Source organism: Heteronotia binoei, chromosome 5 (assembly GCF_032191835.1).
Source record: "Heteronotia binoei isolate CCM8104 ecotype False Entrance Well chromosome 5, APGP_CSIRO_Hbin_v1, whole genome shotgun sequence".
NCBI lineage: Eukaryota > Metazoa > Chordata > Lepidosauria > Squamata > Gekkonidae > Heteronotia > Heteronotia binoei.
The window spans coordinates 133,011,162-133,036,344 of NC_083227.1; the positions used below are offsets into that span (position 1 = coordinate 133,011,162).

Genomic DNA, 25,183 nt, shown 5'->3' on the forward strand with positions numbered 1-25,183 from the left:
GCGAGTGCCCACCACCCTTGCTGTCTTCCCACCCATCCTAGTGAAGGCACTGACCCCCCCCCCCACCTCAAGGGGAGCTGATCTCTTCCATCTAGAGAGCAATTGTAAATCTGAGTGATCTCCAACAGTTCCCCAGGAGAAAATGGCATTATAACTGTCTGAGGTCCCACCACTCCTCAAACCCCACCCTCTCCAGGCCCCACCCCATAAATCTCCTGGAATTACCTAACCTGGAATTGGCAACCTATCTCATTCCCTTTATCTGCCCCTCTGACTTCAGATTTCCATCACCTTCCCCCTCCCTGAAGCCTCTCCATAGGAAAAATGACCGTCTTTCTTTGGGGGGGGGGGGAAGAGAACCAAAGCAGTTTACATCATTCTCTCCCCATGTGATCTGAACAACAACCGTGTGAGGCAGGTTAGGCTGGAAGTCTGTGACTGGTCTAAAATCACACAGTCAGCTTCCACAGCAAGAACCTGGGTCTGGCGGCCCCACTCTGAAGTCCTAACTTCTATGCCACAGTGGCTGTCATAGGGTGGCTGCTGCTGAACAGTAGCAAGCAGCCAGGCGTAGGGTAGCTAACCCCCAGGTAGAGCCATCCCTTTATCTGCGCCTCTGACTGCAGGTTTCCATCACCTTCCCCTTCCCTGCTGCCTCTTTCTTCACAGTGTGGGAGAGACCAAAACAGCTTACATCATTCTCATTCTTCTAACTCATCTTAAAGAGAACACTGTCTGTTGGTACAGACTGTCATTGGCTATCCAGAGTCTTAGGCTATTTCAACTGTGACTTATGAGAGGTATATCCTAACCCAGCATATGTTTAAGGCAGGAAGTTTAATCAGAAAAGGTGTTTGCAGGTTTATATGCTTCTCCATCTAAACAAAGTTCCTGTTTATAGAAAGACAACATCCCCATGAAGTTGAGACTGATTCCTCCCCATGTCTCTCATGCATGACAGTTTTCAACATACAAGAATATCCAAACAAAACCTCACACGTGCCATTTTAAATGGTAAAATCCAAGAAAACCTTTGTCTCCTGATTCAGCTGGAATTATAAACTGATTCTCCTGACACATAACACAGCTATCTACTTTAGTAGACCGTAGGACAGAACAGGATCTATGTGGATGAATATGACAAGTCCTTCCTAGAGAGAGGAACCTGGGAAACAGAGATATCTGTTTCAGATTTCTACAAATTATTTGAAGCACTGAGAGTTAAACTATACCTACACTAATCTAAACTCCGCAAAACTTCTGAGGTAAGTATATGGACTGTATATAGGTAAGGTGTGTGGGGGGGACATGTTTGTCCTCCTGTGTTTGGAGTTATGGATGTACACTTCACTACTGGGAAAAAGAAAAGTATGAATCAGCTCAGAAGTGCTCATCTTTTATAGAGCAAAAAACCAAAGACAACAAACAAATCAGGCTCCCACACTTTTTAAGGCTGGTTTCAATATCTGAATTGTAAAGCAAGATTATAGACATTATCCAAGAAGTGCCTGCAACAAGAATAAGTTACTTACCACTAGCACACAAGTATTGGTGAAAGGAGAACCATTTTCACAGCAATTATAGCTGTCTGAGTGCTGGGAAACCCAGCCTCAGGAAACAAGAATTGAATCCAACCAAAATATTACAAAGATGAAAGAGAGTCTCCTTATAAACTTACAAAATTAGTGAGATCAGTATATTTTTCACTTTAGAAGTTGAGAAAGAGCTGTTATACTGCTGAGGCATGTTTCTTAAGGAAGATTAACATTATACAATAATTGCCTTTATTGTCCTAATTCTCTTTCCATCACAGGAATTGATAAAGATTTGCTATTGAGGGTGGTTTGGCAGGGAAAATATCAACTAGTTAGAGATGGGAAATCATGTAGCCAAGATGGGAAAAGCTTCTGAAGCAAGCAATCTTACTGCTCTCCGCAATACAATCTGCCTATTTCACATTGGCTTATAGGCAATGGCTGGTAAAGATAATGCATTCTCCAAGGCAACTGGATATAAAATACTATGGCTGATATCTGCAGTGCCCCTAGTCATGGATAGTAATTAGGATCACCCTGAACTGTAGTGTATATATTGACCAGCGCTTTCTTACAGGTACACCACAGTACAACTAAGAGCAACTCTTCAACCTATCAATGAATAACAATATTAGTGCATTTACATAGCTGTCCTGTTGTAGCATAAACTTGTTTCCCAAAAAAGTAATACATTCAGGTTTCATATCATAAGCTGCTGTTTACAAGGTGGTAAAGAAACGGGAGAAGCAGCACTTAACAGAAAGTTTCAGACAACCATTAGGCAAAGATTACCAAAAAGGCCAAACTGTTTAGCCACACAAGAAATACTAATACTGTAGTACTCTGTACTAAACAAAGTGCTTAACAATTTAAAATGTTCCTATTAACTGGAGTTTAAACTAAGCACATATTACTTAATAAATATACTTCCAATTTGTAGATTATTAAGTATATATTTACTCAATGTTTAATGTGGCATGCCCCTGCCACTATGCAATTAATTGAGGAACACCATTCTGTATCATATTTACAATTCCTTTTTTGCATAGACAGCAATGCCCTGTACAGCCAGTTCTGGCCATAGCGGCCTTTTGTCCTATGGCCTGTTTACCATGTTGGCATCATATCAGGGAACCACATTCTTCCCAGGTGCTTGGAAACTTCAGAATGAATTTGATCCAGATTGTAGTCACTGTCTGGAATAAGCACTTCCTCCATGATAGATAGCTGGGTGAGCCGGCCTCCACACATCTTTACAAATTCAATAAAGCCTCGACAGGTCACTTCACATTCACCAAGTCCCATGGCAGTTAGATTCTTACAGCGTTCGGCAATACGAATTAATTCATCATCCAGCGGCTGAAGGCCATTAGCGCACACAACCAATTCAATCAGCCTTGGGCAGTTCATTCCAATACGGCCAAGCATTGATTTGCTAACTGCACGACCAAAGTAAAGATGAGTTACAGGGGTTTCCTCCCTGAAAAATGGATCAAATTCTTCCTCATACAGGAAGAAATACATCACAATATTCACTTTGGGGGAGTGTTTGACAAGGGCATCCCAGCTCTGTTTTTTGATGGTGTGAAATTCAACCTGTCCAGGATTCTCACTCACAACGTCTATACGGAGATGTTCAAGATTAACATGCTTCTCACTGGAAAGAGCCAGCAACAGTTCATCGCTTAGTAGGTAGTAGTTAAGAGCTAGCTCCCTAAGGCCATGACACTGGTCTGCAACACACAAAATTCCTAGGAATAAGAAAATAAATTTAATAAAATCATTATAAAAACACTGTTGACATTAACTTCAGTATTTCCAAGTGGGCACCAGAATTTTAAACACAATTTTATTGATAACATATGGTAGCCATATCCATTAATACCTTCTATCCCATATGCTATTTTCTTGTCCCCCCTCTCCCCCGTTACTTGACTCCCGCCAAAGTTATATACTTAAAATACTAACATTTAAAGGTACCCTTAAACCATAAGAACCTATATTCATATTCTACTTTTTTCTAGTACTTGATCATTATTAAAAAATTGTCCAATATCCTTTTATATTCCATTCTTCTTCTACATAACATCTAAACTTTTTCCACTCCTTTTCATACACTTCCAAATCATAGTCTCTTAAGATTCTTGTTAGTTTGTCCATCTCACTCCATGTTATAACTTTTACAATCCAATCCCATTTTTCTGGTATTTTTTCTTGCTTCCAATAACTGCGCATACAATGTCCTAGCTGCTGAAAGCAAGTATCAGATCAAAGTTCTATCTTCTTTTGGAAATTTGTAATCTCAATAAAAAGTCTCTGCTACTTTCTTGAATTCATATCCCAAGATCTTTGAAATCAAGTGGGCACCAGAATGATCAGATAATGAGCCTGGGGGCTCTGCCACACTGTGTATCTTCCTGTAGTAGCAACAGAATTCATCTCAAAGCTTTAGAGAGTGAATTTTCAAAGCTAAGTAGCTCTATGCATAATTTATGAGACATTTTAGCAAATAAATTCTATGCAACACACTGAAGGTTAAATGATTCTATTTATTTTTAACACCTTTCTTTCTATCCATATAGGGTCACCCAAAGCGGCATGATCCAATCCCAAAGTCCTACGAATTATCAAATGCAGTTTAGATACACATTTAGATAGTACTGTCACTGCCTGTAAGTCTATTAACATACTTTCAGGAAAGAATTAATACATTTTTTGAACCCCGAAGTCCTATATGCCTATGAAAGTACCACCTTGCTAGTACAACAATAAGCAATACCGTTTCAACTGCTTAACTGTGTACATACTCATGGCCCTGAATTAAATGAGGCCAATTACGTTTACATAAAATATCAGGTTTTGTCATTTTTTTTCAGATCCCATACTTAAATAGCCTTATATAAATTCAGGCCACTGGTTTATCAAGGTCAGTACTGTTTACCTCAACTGGTAGCAGCTCACTAGTATCTAAGATAGAGGTCTTTCACTTCACCTACCATTTGATTCTTTTAATAATGGTAGATGCAGAGGACTGAACTTGGAACCTCTTGCATTCAAAGTGGATGCTCTATCAGTGAGTGATGGCTGAACCTTTTCATTAACTCAGTCATTAACAGTTAACTTAGTCTGATCCTGCCAAGGCAGATGAGTGGCACAGACCACGACATGGGCAGAAAGACTGCTTGTGATGTACTAGAAAACTTGCTGCTTCATTGTGGCTCAAAAACAAAACAAACATCCTTAGAATAAGTGTTGGAGTCTCCACACATACTGACTTTGCTACAAAAAAGGCAAGTTGGCTTAGAAGTTGGGGGCAGGGTTTGGATGCAGAATGGGAATGAACATGGAGACAGAACTAGTGGAATGCTGCAATTATAATATCTGCACACCAAGGTAAGGTTGGCCTTGGTCAAGCAGCAAAATAAAGTCATATATGATGGGTGGGCCTGGCCATAACTGCTGCATTCTGTAAACTTGGCTGTGCAAGGGCACTACTTCTGACACTGTGTCTACACTTGCAAGTACAATTCTGTAATGCTTAAAGATGATCCTGCCAACTTCTGTGCCAATGAGATGGCTAACAACTTCAGGTGTTTATTTTTATACAGCCAAATTCTTAAATTGCAAGAGGAGAGAAAGTATATTTTGCTTTAAGCCAACCCTGTATTTCATGGAAGAAAGATGAATTAAGGAACGAAATTCGTAAACAAGACATATATAAAACTGCTTTCCTTTAGCAGAATGAAAAACACTTGATCAACAACTTGATATCATAAAAAACAAAGTAGATAAATTTCTCGAAAAATTCCATTTGGCATAATAATTCTAAAACCAGATTTAAAATAAGGAAATGTTAGTAGAAACAATTCAACATCAACTGCTACTTAGGTTTTATATTTTTGTTTTGTCAGAGTTATTACTTACCAGCAGGAGACACATGAGGACAGCTGCTCATTTTAAGCAACTTTAAAGTATCGCTATTGTTAGCAACAAGGACTTTCAAAGATGGATCATCTACTGGTGTGTCTTCAATCTTGATGGAGGATAATGACTTTGAATTGACAAATACTACTGTCAGCGCTGATACAAAGTGAGCCTATTCAAACAAATGAGATAGAAAATATTTGCCAAGCAGTTCTACGTCGTCTGCATATTGAATGATAGTGCTAGTCTCAAGACAGAAAATAATGCATTTAAATCTTGAGACATTCTGCCATAAACCAAGCCATGGTTTAGTATGATTCACATCCACAGAGCCCTGGCCTCCTTCATATGTCTTCCTCCACCCTACTTTCAGCTCATACCATATGAGGGGAGATGAGAGGGTACAAAGGAGCCCCAAGAGTCCTCCCATACAAGTTCAGGAAGTGCCAAATCATGACTTGAAGTTACAGGTGAATATTAGAGGAGGATAATCAACTGAAAAGTTGCTTGACTAACAGAGAATGAGCTTGGATTAATGACTACATCAGTAGTATTACTACTGATTGAAGTTTATGCCTAAGGTTGAATGAGGAAAGACATGTTACAAACACTTAGTAATCATTTAGTTCATGGCTGCCTTAAAACAAACTAAGTTTCAGTGATGTTATGCTCGCCTTATTCCTCCTCTCCCTTCCCCCACATAGAAAAAGAATGAAGGCCTCTACGTTTGGAAAGCCTTGAATCCAGTGCCAGTTCACTGTGACATCAAAACTAAGGCACTAGGGTGAATTTTAAACTGGAATTAATTCAATATTAACAATCCTGGTGTGGCTGGGGTGAAGGGAAAATACTGTATCCTGATGTCATAATGAAGTGGAGCATGATTCAAAGGTTACCAAACCTGAAAAGCCAGCAACTGCACTCCTCATGAAATGAGGTATGAGAGGCAAGCGTGTGAACATGGCAAAAGTTGTTTCCATGCACATCACTGACAAACCTGTTTTCAACTTCTGAACACAGCTATATTACACAATACTCAAACAACCATGTCAGTGTGGTTGCGACAATGAACCATGAAATATTTGTTTCCCCCTGAACAGATAGGCCGAATAGTCAAGAGAATTGGTATAATTACTTCCCATATGATTCAGGATATCTATATAAATTTTGAAAATGCTCCTACATCAGATAGATTTAATTTTCTGCAGGATCCAAACCAAAAGAATATCTGAATTAGGTTTCATTCTGACTCCTTTTTTTCATTTATTTGTCTGGTATGCAACAAAACCCCTCTTCCTGTTTAAAAGACAACCTGGCAGGATCTATTTCACAAGTAAAATCTACTATCTTGAATACAGCAATTTAAAAATATATTTTCCTTCAGGTTTACTCTTGTGGTTTACAAGCAGTCTTTCAAACAAGGATTACATGTTTCCTTTGCACTCAAGATGTAATCAGGTCACCTTTTGTCAACATGTTTATTTCAATGTTTCAGACTCTCCCTGACGTAACATCTACATGAATCTACACACAGTGTATCAAGAAAAACCTGCACTACTTTGTCTCCTAATTTACCATGTCATTGTATCTATTATAGCATGGATATTACTTTGCTATTTTTCTGGAAAGCAGAAAGCACACAGGGATCACATCTACTAATGTGACTGTGTTAGTACAATCTGATGAATAGCTAATAAAACATCATCTGTATTACTAACATAAAAAAAGCTTTCAAAGCAAGTTACAATGCAAGTGTTTTTTCAAGGGAAAATATCTGAAAGTAAAAAAACAAAAAACAAGAGTCAAGTCCCTGTGAAGTCTGTATGATGCTGAGCTGAGTAGAATGCAGAACTGCCAATTACAAGATACAAAAGTAAGCCACAGTCAAAGACTATTTTAACCAAATATTTAACAAACTTAACATTTTATTAACTTCATATTTTGAGTAATAGATGCTACTGAAATCACACATGCTTCCCTAGTTCCCACACAGACCTACTGCAATCAGAAATTCTGCCCCAGTCCATTTAGTAACACGCAAAATAGTCACCCTTTCCATCGATTTATGAAACCTGGCCATATATTTTGTAAGAGGCCACACAGTTTCAGATTGCCAGAATTTATAACAGACTGCTTTTCAAGGACAGGAATATGCCCCCCCCAAAAAAATTTTATACACAGTTTCTGTAAATGCAAGTTCAAAACCTTGTAGCACATTACCTTTGAAACATTCATGAAGCTTGGCTTTGCTGTTGAAATCAAGCCAAGGGTCTTGATAGAACAATTCACCAGTTGAGAAAGAATGTCACAAGCAGCTTCGGCAGACTCAGTACTACTGTCAACCTGAAGGACAATTTTAAGGAATGTGTCATACTTCATTGAAATTGGTTGACATGATAATATATCAGCATATTAACCATGCAAGTTGAAGGTATATAATACCAGTGTAATGTAATGGAGTTCTCTTCAGCTCAAATCCTCTACTATAAGAATATTAACAGCTGTTGCAATGTGTCTTAGTCTGTCCATTAAAGTCTAGCTACCTGTATTTTTCTAAAGTGTAGACCTGAAAAGCAAAATAAATAATCCAGGGAATTAAAAAGAGACCCCACATGCTATAGAGAAAAGTTAAAAGGACTTCAGGTGACCAGTATTCAATCCATACCTGCTCTTTAAAAAATGTGTTTTCAAGGATATGTACATTTTAAAAATATAAACGCAAAACCATCAATTAAACAGAAAATGTAGAGAGGTTACATCTGCAATCTTTACAGGACTCTGTGTGACCATATTCTCCAAAGCAATGTCAACACTTAATACTTCAAGTAAGTGATTAACACTAATATTCCTATGCAGATTGAAAGGGATACTCTACTCCCCTCCACTGATAACGATAAAAGTACGGTAACTCTGAATCCAGGAATTTCCTGTATCATCCTCAACCATTAGCTCATTTAAGAAGCATGAATCTGGCAATGTACAGATTCAGTAGGTGAATTTTATTGGAACTCTAAAAATATACACCAGTGCTAAATATGGACTTGGCTGTAAGTCTCTACAAATGGAATGGAATTAGGACTTTTAAGGAAAAAGCCAAGCAGGCATATTAAGCCACACACCCCCGATGGCACCACTGTTTCACAGGGCTTTTTTGTAGAAAAACCCCAGCAAGAACTAATTTGCATATTAGGCCACACTCCCTGACACCAACCCAAGTAGAACTACATTCAACCCAGGTAGAACTACATTAAAGTTTCTGCTTTAAACAAACAAACCATCAATTAGCAGAAAGAATTTGCTTGTTCCTTTCTGCCTACTTATTCTGAAAAGCCATTTCTGAAGGTTGGGAAAACCTTGGGAATGGTATAGAATGCAGGGGGGGGGGTTGCATTAAAGGGCAATTTGGTAGAAACTTAAAACACACACCCGACTCTTTCATAATCAGAGTAAGAATTTACTTGGGGAACAGCTTTATCTAACAATTCATCAAAACACTGCATTCAGTGCTATTTTCAGGGCTCATAACTTTTAGGAATATATTGTGGAATCTGTAAAGATCACTTCTCTGAACTCCAATCAATTAATTGTGGCTTGGACCAAGGCCATAGGTAGAAATATCTGGATTTTGCTTACAACAAAGGTACACTAAACCAGGCCTCGGATTCAGTGGGAGCTCACAGGAGCACAGCTCCTGAACCTTTTGAGGGTTCCCCCTTCTTCCCACCTTGCCCACTGAATAGTAGGTGCAGCTGCATAACAATCCCTGGATGAGCTCCACCACCTATTTTTCTACAAAACGGACCCCTGCACTAAACTATGTGCTTTAATTAAATAGTCACGATATTTAAAACAAAGGCACATATAGCAACCTTTATTCCTCTGAGACTTTTTTTTTACCTTGAAGCTGACATACTGCAAGTGGTCAGCATGCTTCTTAATGATCTGCTGGATGAGATCTGGGTGAGTGGACTTGAGGTATGAAGTAGCAGGTTGACTGAGCTCAAATTCAAATTTCCTCCAGAGATCAGGGATATGAAACACTTCATTCCATCTTCGACAAACAGAAGACGCACGCGCACGGTCAACAAGAGGCAGGAACTGAAATATGTGCAAGATTACATGGTGGGGTAGGGTTCCCCAGTCTACCAAGGCATAAGGATGAGATGTGCTGCAGTAAACAGTTTTTTTCTTTTTTGTTCTCTGTAGCTTTCGAAGGACTGGATTTTCACCATTATCTGTTTGCCTGACTCTCTTCATTCCGAAAGCAAGATGATTTCAGGTACAAGAATGCTGGGATGAATATAAGCTACAAAGTTTTCTGTAAGTTTTCAAGTACAGTAGATCTCTAAAAAAAGTAGACGGCCAAGAAAAAAAATATTAAAATTCTAAGCTATATCTAACTGGAAGAAATTTTTCATGATTATAATTTTTCACGATTTATAAAAGTAAAAACATGCTAGAGATTTCTTTATACCTAAGGTTTAATTAGTATCCGAAAATTTAGAAATATATGTATGGATGTGTCCGTATTTACAGTTTCTCAGAAATAACTGCTAGAATGTAATATGCAACCATAAGAGCCCCGTGGCGCAAAGTGGTAAAGCTGCAGTACTGCAGTTGGAGCCCTCTAGTCACGACCTGAGTTCGATCCCAGCGGAAGCTGGTTCAGGTAGCCGGCTCCAGGTTGATTCAGCCTTCCATGCTTCCAAGGTCAGTAAAATGAGTACGCAGCTTGCTGGGGGGAAAGCGTAGATGACTGGGGAAGGCAATGGCAAACCACCCCGTAAAAAGTCTGCCATGAAAACATTGGGAAAGCAACGTCACCCCAGAGTCAAAAACGACTGGTGCTTGCACAGGGGACTACCTTTACCTTTTTAATATGCAACCCTCCTCACTTCCCTTTCTTCCATATACTGTTTCTGCACAAGAGTTCCTGGTAGGGCTGCCAGGTCCAACTCAAGAAATATCTGGGGACTTTGGAGGAGGAGCCAGGAGCAAGGTTGTGACAAGCACAACTGAACCTGAAGGGAGTTTGGGCAATCACATTTAAAGGGACTGTATACCTTTTAAATGCCTTTCTTCCATTTGGAAATAATGAAGGATAGGGGCACCTTCTTTTGGGGCTCATAGAATTTGACCCCCTGGTCCAATGTGACCTGGGACCAGGACCAGCCCTAGGGCGCATGGCGCTCTAGGCAAACTTGCACCCCGCCACCCCCCTATGTGGCACCCGCCTTGCCTCCTCCTCCCTCTCTTCTCCACCAGTTCTATTTCAATGGTGGGGAATGGGTGGTCGAGCACCGTGCCCCTGGGCTATTTAAAGGCACCCCCCCGCCAATCAGCAGGTAAAACCGTGCCAGAGGCAGGCCAGCAGCAGCAGGAAGGACCAGCGAAATGCTGAAAGAGCGGCCACCACCACTGCCTCCTCCCCACTTCCTTCCTGAGTTCTCATGAATGCTGGGTTCTCACTATGGCCTAGCTCAAGAAAAGATAATTAACATAACTGAGACAGATCCAAATAGGCAGACATGTTGATCTGAAGTAGTAGAACAAAATAGAAGTCAATTGCACCTTTAAGACCAACTTAGATTTATTCAGAACGTAAGCTTTCGTGTGCATGCTTACATTTGGAATAAAACTAAGTTGGTCTTAAAGGTGCAATTGACTCCTATTTTTTCTATAACTGAGAGAGCTTCCACTAGGAATCATATGCTTTGTTTGTTGCTGCTTAATCCCCTAAATGCTGGTGTTATGTTATCTAGTTACTTATAGCTCAGTAATTCCTCAAACTTAGTTTTTCACAGTGCTCTTTTGCTGTTTCCTAATTCTTTCTGTTCAAAAAATACTAAATATTAAATATGTTTAATTAATACTAAATATTAAAAGTACCATCTCTCTCACTGTCTGCATCCACAAAGCCTCTCAAGAATAATGCCATTTGTCCAGCCCCAAACCATTAAATATAATAGGCTTAGCCACCAATTTCAGTAGGCTGTGAACAGCACTTTTAAATTTTGTTTTCATTAAGATGTGACCACAGCAATACAGAACCCTGTAATAGCATGAAAGATATGATACAACAGATTACAAGTAACAGCTAATGTTATGCTCTCATCAAGAAAATTAATAGAAGAATTACTGATCTCAGTCTCTGAAATGAATATTTATAGTAGTGCTATGCATTACATATATACACAGAGTTCACAAAGTGGCTCTTCAACTATCATAGGGCATTATTAATCATCTTCTCTTGCATTTTGGCCTTTGAGATGTATGTGAAAGCCTTATGTAGACCGTACTTAGCTAATTTGATTCTCAGTCTTATACTGAAGCTTTTAAATTGAGCTTTTCAAAACCTACCACTTCTGATATTTCCCCTAAATGGAACACTTGGAGCTGGCATCCTATCTCTTCCAAGGTATATTTGCATATGCAGGATTTTTAAACAATATTTAGATATTGCAAAACTTTGCTAAGGCTTTAAAACTAACACATTGCTTGTGTAGTTCACAAAACTATCTACAGCAAGATTAGCAAAGCTAGATGAAAGCAACAGGATAATATTTTTCAATTAACAGATACAGCTTGTTGAATTTATAAATGTTTCCTATAAATACTTCTTCTAGTTCTTCCAACATGTAATCCCTTTCTCCAATGGAAGGAATTGCAGAAGCTCATGAAAATTTACCTTGGATGTGAATACTTGTACAATAGCATGACCCAGGAACATACGTTGTTAGATACAGGCCACCTGTTTCTATATTAGCTCTGATTGTCCGCTACCAAATTAATAGTTTCCCCAAACTGGACAATCAGAGAAGATGTAGAAATTGGTGACTGGTATCTAACAATGTATTTGCTAATGCTTATATAGGAGAAACCCATTTACAACATTGAATTCTTTTGTGCAAAACTCTTCACAGGTTTTTAATTCTTTAAGAAATGATGTGAAGTTTGCAACAAAGCTTCTACTGAACTGAAGAAGCAATAATTCAAACACTTTCCCTAAATACCTCAAATGGCGTAGATGTGTTAAAATTTATGCATACTACAGTGACAGCGTTTCACAGTGCAAATTTCACTTCATTTCTGAATATTATTCCTAAGCTTTTAGTGTGAGATAAAATGAGGATTGAGGAACATTTAAGCAGCATGCTTGAATACATAGATTGCAATATAATTTACCTGAACATAATTCAACATTCCAGCCCAAAGGCCATTAAGAGCAAATAGGTCAAATAATATCATTGGCAATACTATTCAAAAGGTATTTAGATACCATTTAAGTAGAAAGTTTAGCTTTGACAATCAAATTGTAATTAGCTCCCTAGTTTAACTTTCTAGTTTTGACTGTTCACAAAGCAACAAAGAAGAAAAACAGCACAGGTATAAAAATGAAATACTATAGCTTCCAATTAAAAAGAGTTCACTGTGAGCCTTAACATAGCCATTTAGTATAGTTCAGAAAGAACAAAACATAAGCTTCTAGTGTACTGTTTTAAAACTGAATACTGTATTGTTTAATATTGTTTGAATCCAGAGTATGTTCAACCTTAACACCAGGGGCCGCCAAACTTTTTGAGCCTGTATCACAGGGGTGTTAAACACTCTGGCCTGCGGGCCGGATCCCTTGGAGCTTGCTGGCTGAGTCCCAGGTTCTTCCTGCCTTTCTTTACTGGCTGCTGCAAGGGAAATGTGGAATGGATCTTAAGATCCATTCCACATTTCCCTTGCAGCTTTGCCTGTACTCTGCAATGGTTTCAAATGGAGTGGAGATGGTTACATTTTCAGCTTTCCTGTAGCTAGCTGAAACTCATGCCTCCTGGAGTTGTGTCCTTGCAAACAAGGATTGATGCTTTCAGCCAGCTTATCTCTCCTGAATGGACCTAACCTAGTGAGTACTCTAATGTGGGAACCCACAGCCAAAGGGCTGGAAAGGCTTTGCCAATCTGAGTAGACTGGTGGGGAAAAGTTTACAATGCCATTTCACTGTTTCCACAGAGTCAGAACCTTGTGCTTTTCTTAATGTTTTATTTTAAAAATTGCATTGCCAAATTCCACTAGTTCCCCACCTTTCCAACATAAATAACTGGAAGAGTTATAAGCATGTTTGCATTTTAAGTTTTAAAAAATATCTTTAATTGGGTTTGTCTGTGTCCATTATATTATATCTCCACTACCTGACATATTTTATGATACTCATGGCCCGGCCCCACAAAGTCCCATTTGTGTCAGATGTGACCCTCCTAACAAATGAGTTTGACAACCCTGCTGTAACACCTTTGGAATGCTGACATAGCATGATGAGCACAGCTACAAAATGTCTGCCACTGGAGGTGAAGCCATCCACAACTTTGCTGCTGCAGAGTTGCCATCCACAATTTTGCTGCTACCTTCATCACACATTGAAGGTAACCTGCTGCCAAAACATTTTTTAAAAATCAGCACAGCCAATCAAATCTCTGGTGGCCACAGGATTGCCAACCTCCAGATGGGGCCTGGAGATCTCCCACTTTTACAACTGATCTCCATCTGGCAGTGATCAGCTCCCCTGGAAAAAATAGCTGCTTTGAAGGGTGAACTCTATGGCATTGGACCTCTCTTGGATCCACACACCCTCCCCAAGTCTCCAAGTTTTTTCCAACACAGACCTGGCAACCCTAAGTGGCCAATCAGAAGTCTTTCTGGGCAAAAAGCCCCAACTGGCTTTGCCCACTTTCTAAACACACTCGATGAGTGCCAAGAAAAGTGTCAGTGGGTACCATACCAGTGGGGACCCCTGTTCTATACTACTCTCACTAATCTCCAAAACAGCCCTGTCAGTCTTGTCTAATGAAGACTGCTAAATCATGAAGAGCAATTAATTGTCTTGGAGGGGCACTTCAAAGACTAATTGAGGAGTACCTCAAATTCCACCCCACATAAATTCTATTGCAGAAAATTCTGTTGCTGCAGATACTGCTTTCTCCACACCATTTTTGCATCTAGTTGGTAGAGCAACACCTCCGGGGGGGGGGGGGGGGGATTTGGCCTAAGGGCTTCCAGTTGCTTTAGAAGTCTCATGGAGTGGGCCATAATATGTGTGCTTTCTACAGCCCTTACCACTGTTGATGCTTTATTAGTGTTTTATGTACTAACATGCAAACAGCACAAAGTATATTGTTGTATAAACTCTCAAGATCAGGGCTGTCAAACTAATTTGTTATGAGACTTGATCTGACATAATTGAGATCTTGTCAGGTTGCCCCATGTGTGTCATTAAATGTAATGCCAGGTAGTGGTGATATAAAGCCGCCCTGAGCCTGCCCTGGCAGGGAGGGCGGGGTATAAATTGAACTAATAAATAAATAAACTTTATAAAGGGCATAGGATAAACACAATTTTTTTTACTTAAAACATGAACACGCTTGCAATATTTGTTTAACAGTCTGATGATAACTGACACTTCTTACTCTGAACTATTGCATCAAAATCTGGAGAAAATATCTGTGCTGTAGCAAACTTGTTCAGGTGTGTATCTAACCTGCAAACCAATGTTCCCTCTAAGCTGCAGAGTCTTGTGAGCAAAAATTCTACTTTGCGAGCTACTGGCATTAAAGTTGTGAGCTACTGGCATTAAAATTGTGAGCTATTGCATAAATTAGTGTGCTGTGGAGTCATCCTTCCTGAGCTAAGGCAAAAATGTGTGAGCTGGAGGCTAAAAATCTGTGAGCTAGCTCACACTAACTCAGCTTAAAGGGAAAACTGCTGCAAACCTACTTTTGATTTATTGACATTCATTACAGAAATCTCATGCTCAGTACCCAGGGGAAAACATGAAATGGATGGCATTATGAGCTTTTGTACATAAGTTGCTTTGTGCGCGGATCAAGAACATGTGAAGGCACCATGACACAGACTGAGGGGCTATATGTTTATCTACAAAACTATAGTCTTCCCCAGAGAAATAACTAACTCCTATGAGGCAGTGCAAGAATGAGGAGACAGCCATGTACAGTGATCAGCACCAACCTACTAACTGAGAAGCCTAGGTTCAAAATCCCCAGTCTACAAAGGAAATGTGCTGGACACACACTCTCAGCCTAATCCACCTAACGCTTGCTGTTATTTCTTATCTAAATAGTCCACATTACTTTCCTACTGAGAAAGACTGAATCAGAAGGGCATTAATTCAGTGCAAAAGAGGGAGGAAATTCAGTTGCACTGAGGAGAGTCCTGGCAAAAAGAGCTTAAACACACACACACACACGATAGCAAGGCAAAAAGATCTTACCTTGAATAAAACTGTGTTGGTCTTAGAAGTGTTTTTTGTGTTTCTCCCCTGTGATGCAGCTGAGCAAAGGATCCTGCCGCTCATTCCCTCTTTCCCCCTCCCTCTTACCCAAGGGAGAAGAAGCCTCAGCCAATGGAGAAGCTTGGCTCTGTAGCTTTGCTGTGCGACTGAGAAAGCCTAGCACAGTTCAAGTTTTGATTGAGAGAGCTTTAGTTCTGCCAGGCTCTCTCAATCACACAGCAGAGCTACAGAGCCAAGCTGCTACAATGGCTGAGGGTCTTCCTCCCTTGGGGGAATGGGAAGGGGGAAGAGGGAATGAGCCAGAGGCTGCTCTTCTTGGCTGCATCGCACGGAGAAAAACAAAAATGGCAACTGAAGGAACTAGGAGAGGATGAAGGAAGCAATCAACAGCAGTTGCTTGTGGGTCTGGTAGGAGCCCTCTGGGGAATGGATCAGGCCTGCAGGCCACACATTTGACACTTCTGCCCAAGATTATACCATAAAGTTACTGAACATATACTCTGAGAATGCATTCTGTACAGAATACCTGACATAAAATGCTATATGCGGAAACGGTAAACAGATGTTCTCCACAGCTAAGCGTGTGAAGCAGAACAATATTGTATCAGAAGGACTATTTACCTGGAAGTCATAAAATTACTGTTTCTATCTTATTCTGAACAATAAGCAACTCACATACAAACATGTTTTATGTAAACCAGCATGTTTCAAATAGAGCCAAATATACTTTCTTCATGAGAAGAAAACGAAAACCTACATTCAACTTGCACAAGTCAGGAAAGCCTTGAATTAAAAGTGCACATGCACACATACCTCCAGAGAATGTGGAAGTTTCTGTCTAACATAAGCACCTTTATTTTGGCTGAATAGCTATCCCACTGATAAGTCATCCTGCCTGAGAAAGGATTCCTTAAGCAGGGTGGAGTTCTAGAAGAATGACTGACCTGTGAAGTCATCCAAACCTTCTGAGGACTGAGTTACATTTTCCGAACCAAGACTAGCACTCCACGCGGGTGGCCTAAAACAAAAGGTATCTAGAACTGATCGGTTTTACAAAGTGACATCTGATACCAGAAATCTAATTGATGAAACAACCTGCAAGGACACCTTCATCACGCAAACTAAAATTTTCTAAACACTACTGGGGTAGCATAGACTGGCCAAGAACATCAGACAAAACATAACCAAGTGAAAAGTGTCCCCTAAGAGGTCTAAGGTGTGCGCGGGAAGTCACTTTGATGTGTTAAATGATAAGTACTGCATACTGTAAACCCTATATTCTAGGGCCTTTTTCCTTCAGTACTTTATCATACATAAATTGAACTAGATGAATATTATGCAGATTGCATCACTATAAATTGTATTTGGACTACTAAACAAAACAACAAAGCCTACTATTCAAATGTCTAGTTCAAGTTGCCTGACCTGCATAGCCCAGGCTAGCCCAATCTTGTCAGATCATGAAAGCTAAGCAGGGTTGTCTCGGCTAGTATTCGGATGGGAGATGTCCAAAAAATACCAGAGTCATGACATGAAAGCAGGCAATGGCAAGACACCTCTGAACATCTCTTGCCTTGAAAACCCTACAGGATTGCCATATGTCAGGTGTGACTTGACAGCATTTTCTACCACCAATTCAAGTTGCCATGTAATATTTATTTATGTGTACCTGGCTTCTTTTACTACTATTATTTAGAGTTTTAGAGAAAAGGCAACAATAATGGAAAGAACCATTTGGTTTTCTTAATTTTTTGAAAGGTTTGTTCAGAAAAGTCTAGCCAAGACTCAGAGGATTAACTTTCTGGTTTTGCAAACTGTGCTGATGAAACTGTCTTTCCAAAAGCATTTTTCTACACACAGAACAGAGCGCTGATTTGTTTAGGAACAGAGTCAACAGCTTCACACACCCATGTAATTTGCCACTCAACTTCTTGACTATGTGAGTACTCAGCAGCAAATGCCTATCCACCCTTGTTCCATTCTCAGCCAAAGCCTGACAACTGCCATTGTCCTGTTTTCCCCAAGCTGTGGAAAAGCAATGCAATGCTGCAGTTGTATGTAATATCTGACACTGCGGAAGTATGAAAAAGACAAACAGGCAGTGCATGCACTCATATGCCACAGCTAAAGATAGAGACAAGGAATATGGCAACATATGATAGCAGGTGGGTGACTATCTCCCTCAATACTTATTTGTGCTGTTGGCCTATCTGGTAGTGATGGGCCAACCAATCTCTCTCTCCCCAAAAAACAAACACACTTTTTAAACACAACATGCCTGCTGCAAGCAGGAAAAAAAAGAGTTTTGGAGGAGTACAACAGAATGCCAGCTTGGAAATGCATCAAATTACTTTGCAGTGGGATACGGCAGTGTTGACTTGATATTGTTCATACAATTACTACTATAAGGGTAAGGCTTGGCTTGATGCACTTCCTGGTTCCCAATTGCTGCTCTGTTACTTCAGCTCTTCCACACTTCTTCCTTATGCTTTGTTATGTTCTCTGCATTTCCCTCCTTTGTCCCGTTCACTCTCTCCCCTACTCTCCCTTTCCCCATTCTTCCCTTCCATGAGTTTATGTCCTCAAACATTCCTCCCTACCACCTTTCCAACCATCTGTAAGGTATGCTGAAGACAATGGTGATCATGACAGGAATGGGAAGGGGATGCCAAAATCCAGCTGCCTCCTGCAAAGCATGGATGGAAATCACAGATTCAAGAAGGCCTCTACAAAAGCAGGACACCAAAGTGACTTGAAAATTCTAGATTGCACTCACAATTTCTCTCCAGATCCCAGTGTGCAAGTCAAGCCCAAAAAGCAAACTGGTGCCTGGATGAGAAAAGCCCTGAAACTCTGACAGCACTGTCTTCCACTCAGAGCTTCCTGGCTTAGATCAAAGAGAGCGGGTGGGAAAGAAAGCCTGGAGTGCAGTAAAGATAGACACCACAGCTCAATATCCTGCCTTTCAGTCCTCCCAATCCAAACTATGCTGTCTACAGGACTTTTTTTGAGCAGGAACGCACTGGAATGCAGTTCTGGCTGGCTTGGCATTGGGGGTGTGCCCTAATATGCAAATAGGTTTCTGCTGGTCTTTTTCTACAGAAAAGCTGTGTTAAACAATGGTGACCCCAGGGATGTGGCCTAATATGCAAATGAGTTCATGCTGAACTTTTTCTACAAAAAAATGTCCTGGCTGTCTGTTTCTGCTCCATTCCAGGCTTCCCCCACCCCATCTTTTCCATCTCCTCATCCTCTGTAACTGAGCATGTCTGGCACCCTAAACCCCACCCCCATAATTGGCATTCAGCCTTTGAAGGGCTCATAATCTGCTCTGTCGTTAACAGGCTCTTGACCAAGTCCTATGAGGAAATGCTGAAGGAGCTGAGTATGCTTAATCTGGAAAGGAAACGACTGAGGTGATATGATCAATATCTTCAAGTACTTGAAGGGCAGTCATATAGAGGATGATGAGGAATTGTCTTCTGTTGCCCTAGATGGTTGGACCAAAACCAACAGATTGAAATTAAATCAAAAGAGTTTCTGGCTAAACATCAGGAACTTCCTGATAGAGCAGTTTCTTAGTGAAAGAGGTTTCCTCGGAAGGTGGTGGGATCTCCTTCCTTGGAGGTTTTTAAGCAGAGGCTAGATGGCCATCTGACAGCAATGCTGATTCTGTGAATTAGGAAGATCATGAGAAGGAGGGCAGGAAGGGTTGCATCAATGCTTAGCTCTTGTGACCCTTTTTTACATGCCCAGGGAAATGCTGATTGCCACTTCGGGGTCAGTCAGCAATTTTTCTCCAGTCCAGTTTGGCAAGGATTCCTGGCAGTTTTTGCCATCTTCTGGGCATGGAGCAGGGGTTACTGGAGATGTACATGTGTGGGGGAGGTATCTGTGAATTTCCTGCACTGTATAGGGGGTTGAAATAGATGACCATGGAGGTCCCTTCCAACTCTATGATTCTATGACAGCCCAGAAAGTATGAGTCAAGGTTCTGTGCATGCTGCCTCATGAATAGCTTCCCTTCCACTTTCTCTTTTGCTTCCATTTCTTTTTAACTTGTTTGCAAAAGTATGAGTGGTCCTATTTTAAATAAGCTACTTCTACTACACTTAATTGGAAAGTGTGTATGACAAAGCAAATGTTGGTTATTAGATTAATTACAATAATCTGAATTTTACTTTTTATGCTTTCCACTCTCAAATATGTTCAAATATTTTTAAACAGCAGATACTCCCCACCTTTACATTAACTTTACCTTAACAAAAATATTAAGGAATTCCCCCCTCCACCAGCCATTTTGTTGTGGCATCCACTACCCCTTTTCAAAATTTCAGAAGCGCTTGCAGGGCTGGAAAAATCTTATTGAAATAAGGTGAGTTCCTAGCAGTGTTGTGAGAAATATGGCACTAATAATCAGGACACCTTCTGCAAGGGTGAAGAGAATTCCTACAATTTAAGAGGGACTAAGCTCCAAAGGATTCTAGCTCACAGAGAAGTTACCCTAACTATGATTACAGCAGAGATATCACACTATGTTAAGATCGTAACCACAACCATCTATCAAAGAAGGATTGCTGAGGTACCTCTTCAAAACCAGTCTTCATTCAGGTGACAAATAATGCAGTTTTGGTATTTTTAGATGCAATGTTACATTATTAGAACACAGTATGCAAGAACTAAACAAACAATTTTGAAAAAGTTAATAAGGCAGATACAGAAGTGTTACAGCAATATAATTTCATGGCAGGAATGAATATAGACCTCTGTTTTCAGTTCTCTATAAAGGCAATGGTGATTTCTTCTTCATTTGATTCCTGATTTGATTGTTTTTTTGGTATGTTATTTCTAATCTTACAAAACAATAGGACATAACTGAGACCACAGCAAATAATATACCATGCAAAAATACATGTAAAACACACCTGAATTTGTTCAGTTGTTGATATTTATCAGAACTAGTGTGGTAATGTTAAACCCAACTCATATGTACAATACGTTTTTGTACCATCATTCTCTTACCTAAAGAACGTGTCCAAGTTACACTTAACATTGGATGAATGAACTGGTTTATCTGCGGCCATGAGGCAATCACCCACATCTGTCTGCTTGCACTCCTAGGCTAGGTAAAATGTAAAATAAATTATATTTGCCAAAATGAATTTCAGTAAGGATTTGTCAAGCTCCTGTGATGTGCAAGAATTTAATAACTATAAATACACTGTGACACTTTAGATGACAGTCATCTGGACACAAGCAGTGGCTGGGGAAGAATAAACAAAGTTCCAGCTTTTGGCAAGGAAAGGGACAGAAGTTCACACCTGCGATGTTTGTGTTAACAGATACCATAAGCGTTGGTCATCATATCAGATTGGCTTTTTTTAAAACACTTATTCCACTCTTTCTCCATGGAGCTCAGATGGCAACCTTCCATTTTATGCTCACAGCTCACAAATAGATACACCATGAGCCTACTATATAGCAAAAATATAGAAACAAAAACGGATTAGGCTGCTGAGGGACACAGATTTGCCCAAGATCCTCCAAGGAGCTTTTGAACCCAGATCCCCTAATCAGACATTCTGAGATCTAGAAGGGTATGAGTCTTACTGATTTCTGTCCCTCATACTGATTCTCAGAAGGTATCAATACAGAATTCTAAACTGTTGCCTTTAACCCATCAAGGTCCAAAACGTAGTTTGGGATTAAAATGAAAAACCTTTCCCACGAGCAATGCTGCACAGTATTATGCTCTACCTCCCAAGCCATCTTCTCCATTAAAAAAGAAATCTAAGCATGCAAATCAGTATTTAGGAGGCATACAAAAGCATAACTGGAGCATACTGTGGTTTTATTTTAATTGTATAAGTGTTTAAGTAATATAAATTAACAACCCCAAACTTTTAGGAACTATCATAACACCAGGTCCTCAAACAACTTTATGAATAGTAAACATTTAAAGAGTTGTCTGACGATCCCATGGAAGCATTAAAAACAGAATCTTCACAGAATACCCAGGTATGCATACATTCCTTTTCATCATAGTTTATGTCCCACAAAACTATGCTGGCGTATTACCAAGCTATTCACCTGGTTGTCTGCTATGAACATAACCAGCCTTTAGTTAACAAGAAAAGGAATCTTTTGAAATTAGAAAGAGATTTGGTTATTTTTTTTCTAGACTGCCTTGTACTTTGAGAACAGTCCAATACAAAACAATACAATACAGAACAATACAAAAACACTTTCAGGAAAACCTGCATCACACTTGCTAAAATTCTATGCTACTAATCTGTAAAAACTTCCATAGTAGTCCTGTGGACAAATCTGGGGGTTCAAGAAGTAGCTCTTTCTCATGACATTTAAGGCTGACAGCTGCTGTCACTGTCATCAGAAAGAGCTGCTTCTTGAACTCTCCAATCTTCCCCTAAAGCATATGAAATCAAATCTACATTTTAAAAGGATAATATTCAAATTATTATTTTAAAAGGCTCGTATTCTTGGTCTAATACAATTTTAGTAATTGAGAAATAAAAAAAAATTCTCTTGCACTTAAGTGAAGAAAGAGGGCAGCTATAACATTGTTTGATTCCTCCAATTAAAAGTCAGCTTGCACTATTAGATCTATTCAAAATAAATGTATCTCAAACTCTCAGCTGACTATCTACCTACATAGGTTTATTTAGACATTATGGCTCACAATTAAGTATCCCTGTACTGCATGGAGAAGAATAAGATAAAAAAATAGCATCCAGTTTCACCATATACGAACAAACTCTTGAATCTTTTTGATGCCCAGCGTGCAGTATGGGACAAGCTGACTCACTTGCAAATGAAAATGTGAGAAGTTTCCCATGGTTTTCAATCACCAATCAAATATTCAAGTAAAACTTAACTATATCCATCTCAAATATTTATTAAAAAGCAGATACATATATAGCTACGTATGTCACTAAAATAAGATTTTGGGCACAGTCTGCAATTTATGCACAACTGCTTGCAAGGTTCCTGGGTGCCAGGAATAAACATAACAGACTTCCCTCTAACTCATAATGGATAGCATCATTGTTCAGCAGTAATAAACACATACACCCTATGTCAGTACAGAATCCTATATTTTGCAGTTAAATTGATCAGCTTCCAAAGAACTGGATAAATAACTTGTTATTTTAAATAATTCTCATTTGAAAGGACATCTATTTTGGGTTTAACATCATGACTCTTAAGCTCCTACTAACATGCTGAGAAATTAAAATAATTACTCACTGTGATCTGTTCAGTCTAGCTGTAAGCAATCAGATTTGCAATGCCCACCTTTTAATTAGTCCTTTTTTGCCAAGGCAAACAGCAACCAAGAAGATCCAGTTAACACTTGAGATTCATCTACAAAAGGAAAAAAAGGACAGGTACCTATGTAAACATGTCTCTCATACATTCATTACCAGTATATACAAAATAAAGACAGTTCATATGTGATGGACTGTAAAGAGTTAATGCCTACCACAATCTGAAATCCTTTGAGACTGGCTGTTCAAACAGAATTCTGTATTGAAAGAGTCAGTTAAAGAATGACAGTTGGGGACTGACAACTAAAGAAGAGACAGTTAAGCACTGACTGTGGATTAGGAAGGAGGCTAAGAGAGTATGTGGACTCATTCATAGAAAAAAGGGAAATAGCTTCTAGAACAGAGGAGTGATCCCTGGTCTGTGTATAAAGAAGGATTTTGGGAATTTGGTTATATGTTCCTTCCTTCTACACTTCACATGTCAGTGAAACTCAGGAACCTATGCTTGAGTGTGTAAGCAGAAACTGAAAAGAACACCTCTCTCTTCTAAGTTTTAAAGACCTAACTGAATAGTAGAAACACTTACTTGTTGGCAATAAATAATCTGTGTTTGTGTGAATACTAAGTTACCTCAATTTTATTATCTGTTCACTTTGTACATCCTTCACCTGACCTTCTCTCCTTCAAGAAAACATTTTGAACTTTCAAAAGCCTCTCGTGTGACATTTCAAAAGCAAAATATACGAAGGTGACTTTTCTCTCTTCTCTTAGCTCCCTGGGCTGGGCCAACATCAAATACAGCAGGGGTGGCCAACGGTAGCTCTCCAGATGTTTTTTGCCTACAACTCCCATCAGTCCCAGCCAGCATGGCCAATGGCTGGGGCTGATGGGAGTTGTAGGCAAAAATACATCTGGAGAGCTACCGTTGGCCACCCCTGAAATATAAACATATAGACACACACAATAAAGCAACAGGGTGGGACAAACACAGACTAACAAATAAAAATAAAATAGAGAAAGGGACTGCTCAGCAAAAAGTAGACAGAAGTGAAAATGCTGTTAGGGAAGGAATTAAAGGGCAAGATCATAAAATGCATACCACTTTCACCTCTCTATAGGTTTACTGATTTACAGGTAAAAAGGGAGCAAAATCTATTTAATCCCCTACAACTGAACCACTGCTTATAAGCAATAGCTTATAGTATGGGTGAATGTACTCTCTTTATGCCAGAAACAGATTTTCAGCTCTGGGTGATTTAGGGAGTTAAAACTAACCACTCTGCTGGCAGCACTTAATGATTTAAGAGGCCATGGCACCTAGGAACCCTGCAACAATAGGGAGTGGGGACACACACCCTATAGGCCAGCTTAATGCCCAAGAATGCAAACGTCCACTTAGCATGCAAAAAAGCACACGTCTCCCTGCTGCTGCTGCCGCCGCCCATCTGGACGCCAAAACACAAGCATAAGCGCTTGTTTCCATTACCTGCCGCAAGACTCAGCAGCAAGGGAAAAACTAGGGATCCACCAAGTCACCCCACTAGACTCCAAAGAGTGTTGTAGAGAGGTTGCTTCGAGGGGCGCGGCAAGGGATAAATCAGGGAACCCTAGTTTGCTCTCCCATTACTTCACTCAGCGCTTATGGGCTCCCAGTGGTCCTGTCGAAGGGGGAAGGAGGCAGCAAAACAACCACCCGCCCACCTGACCTCTTTCAATCTTTACCTGAACAGCTTTGAGCATGCGCAAAGATGCTTTACCTCCTCCTCCTCCTCCCCTCCCCCGCGCGGGCCCTATGGCGCAGAAACTATCTGCTTTCTCTAAGCCAGCCTCTTACCTGCTCAAGACCACCTCTTAGCCTCGAGCTCTATCTCACCAGGAAATCTCAGAACAGTCGCCCGCTATGAGAGATTCAGCGGTAGCTCGACCTCACACAAGTGTAGTCTCCTCCGCAGTAGGACCACAGACGATAGCGGCTCGGAAAAGCAGGAACCACTTGACAGCTACCTGAGCCCGACGACGCCTTTTCCCTACACGCATGCGTACTTGGTCCGGCACTGGTTGACCCAGATTTCCGCACCTGCGTACAACGACTCAGTTCTTACCCGCCTCTGTGCTGCCTTGCAACCTTAGTTCTGGCCCCTCCT

General features: G+C 40.1%; 2 protein-coding genes across 8 annotated transcripts in view; one reads left to right on the forward strand and one right to left on the reverse strand.

Annotated features, from left to right (window-relative positions):
• The window catches only part of LOC132572884 (membrane protein BRI3-like), a 418,468-nt gene that overhangs the window by 348,721 nt on the left and 44,564 nt on the right, over positions 1 to 25,183 (forward strand). The gene's annotated exons all lie outside the window — the stretch shown is intronic.
• On the reverse strand, positions 1,431 to 25,163 carry LOC132572881 (F-box/LRR-repeat protein 21-like). 7 transcript variants are annotated; one of them, XM_060240425.1, is made up of 7 exons: positions 24,874 to 25,163; positions 23,020 to 23,136; positions 20,776 to 20,875; positions 9,357 to 9,804; positions 7,680 to 7,802; positions 5,460 to 5,631; positions 1,431 to 3,286 (listed from the first exon to the last, which is right to left on the reverse strand). In XM_060240425.1, exons 4-7 carry the CDS (start codon positions 9,714 to 9,716, stop codon positions 2,643 to 2,645), a joined length of 1,299 nt encoding a protein of 432 aa, XP_060096408.1. In that variant the 5' UTR covers positions 9,717 to 9,804; positions 20,776 to 20,875; positions 23,020 to 23,136; positions 24,874 to 25,163; the 3' UTR covers positions 1,431 to 2,642. The 7 variants fall into 7 exon arrangements, with proteins under 7 accessions (XP_060096408.1, XP_060096412.1, XP_060096411.1 ...); XM_060240429.1 differs by having other exon boundaries at positions 24,913 to 25,143; XM_060240428.1 differs by having other exon boundaries at positions 23,068 to 23,136; positions 24,874 to 25,143.

What these genes read in the sequence shown, in the direction of transcription:
- LOC132572881 (XM_060240425.1), bottom strand. Translation starts at nt 9,716, where the DNA reads ATGAAGAGAGTCAGGCAAACAGATAATGGTGAAAATCCAGTCCTTCGA. An exon ending in GCTTCATGAATGTTTCAAAG is followed by an intron (nt 5,632 to 7,679) that starts GTAATGTGCTAC and finishes TTGTTTGAATAG; the next exon opens with GCTCACTTTGTATCAGCGCT. An exon ending in TCCTCATGTGTCTCCTGCTG is followed by an intron (nt 3,287 to 5,459) that starts GTAAGTAATAAC and finishes TCTTATTCCTAG; the next exon opens with GAATTTTGTGTGTTGCAGAC.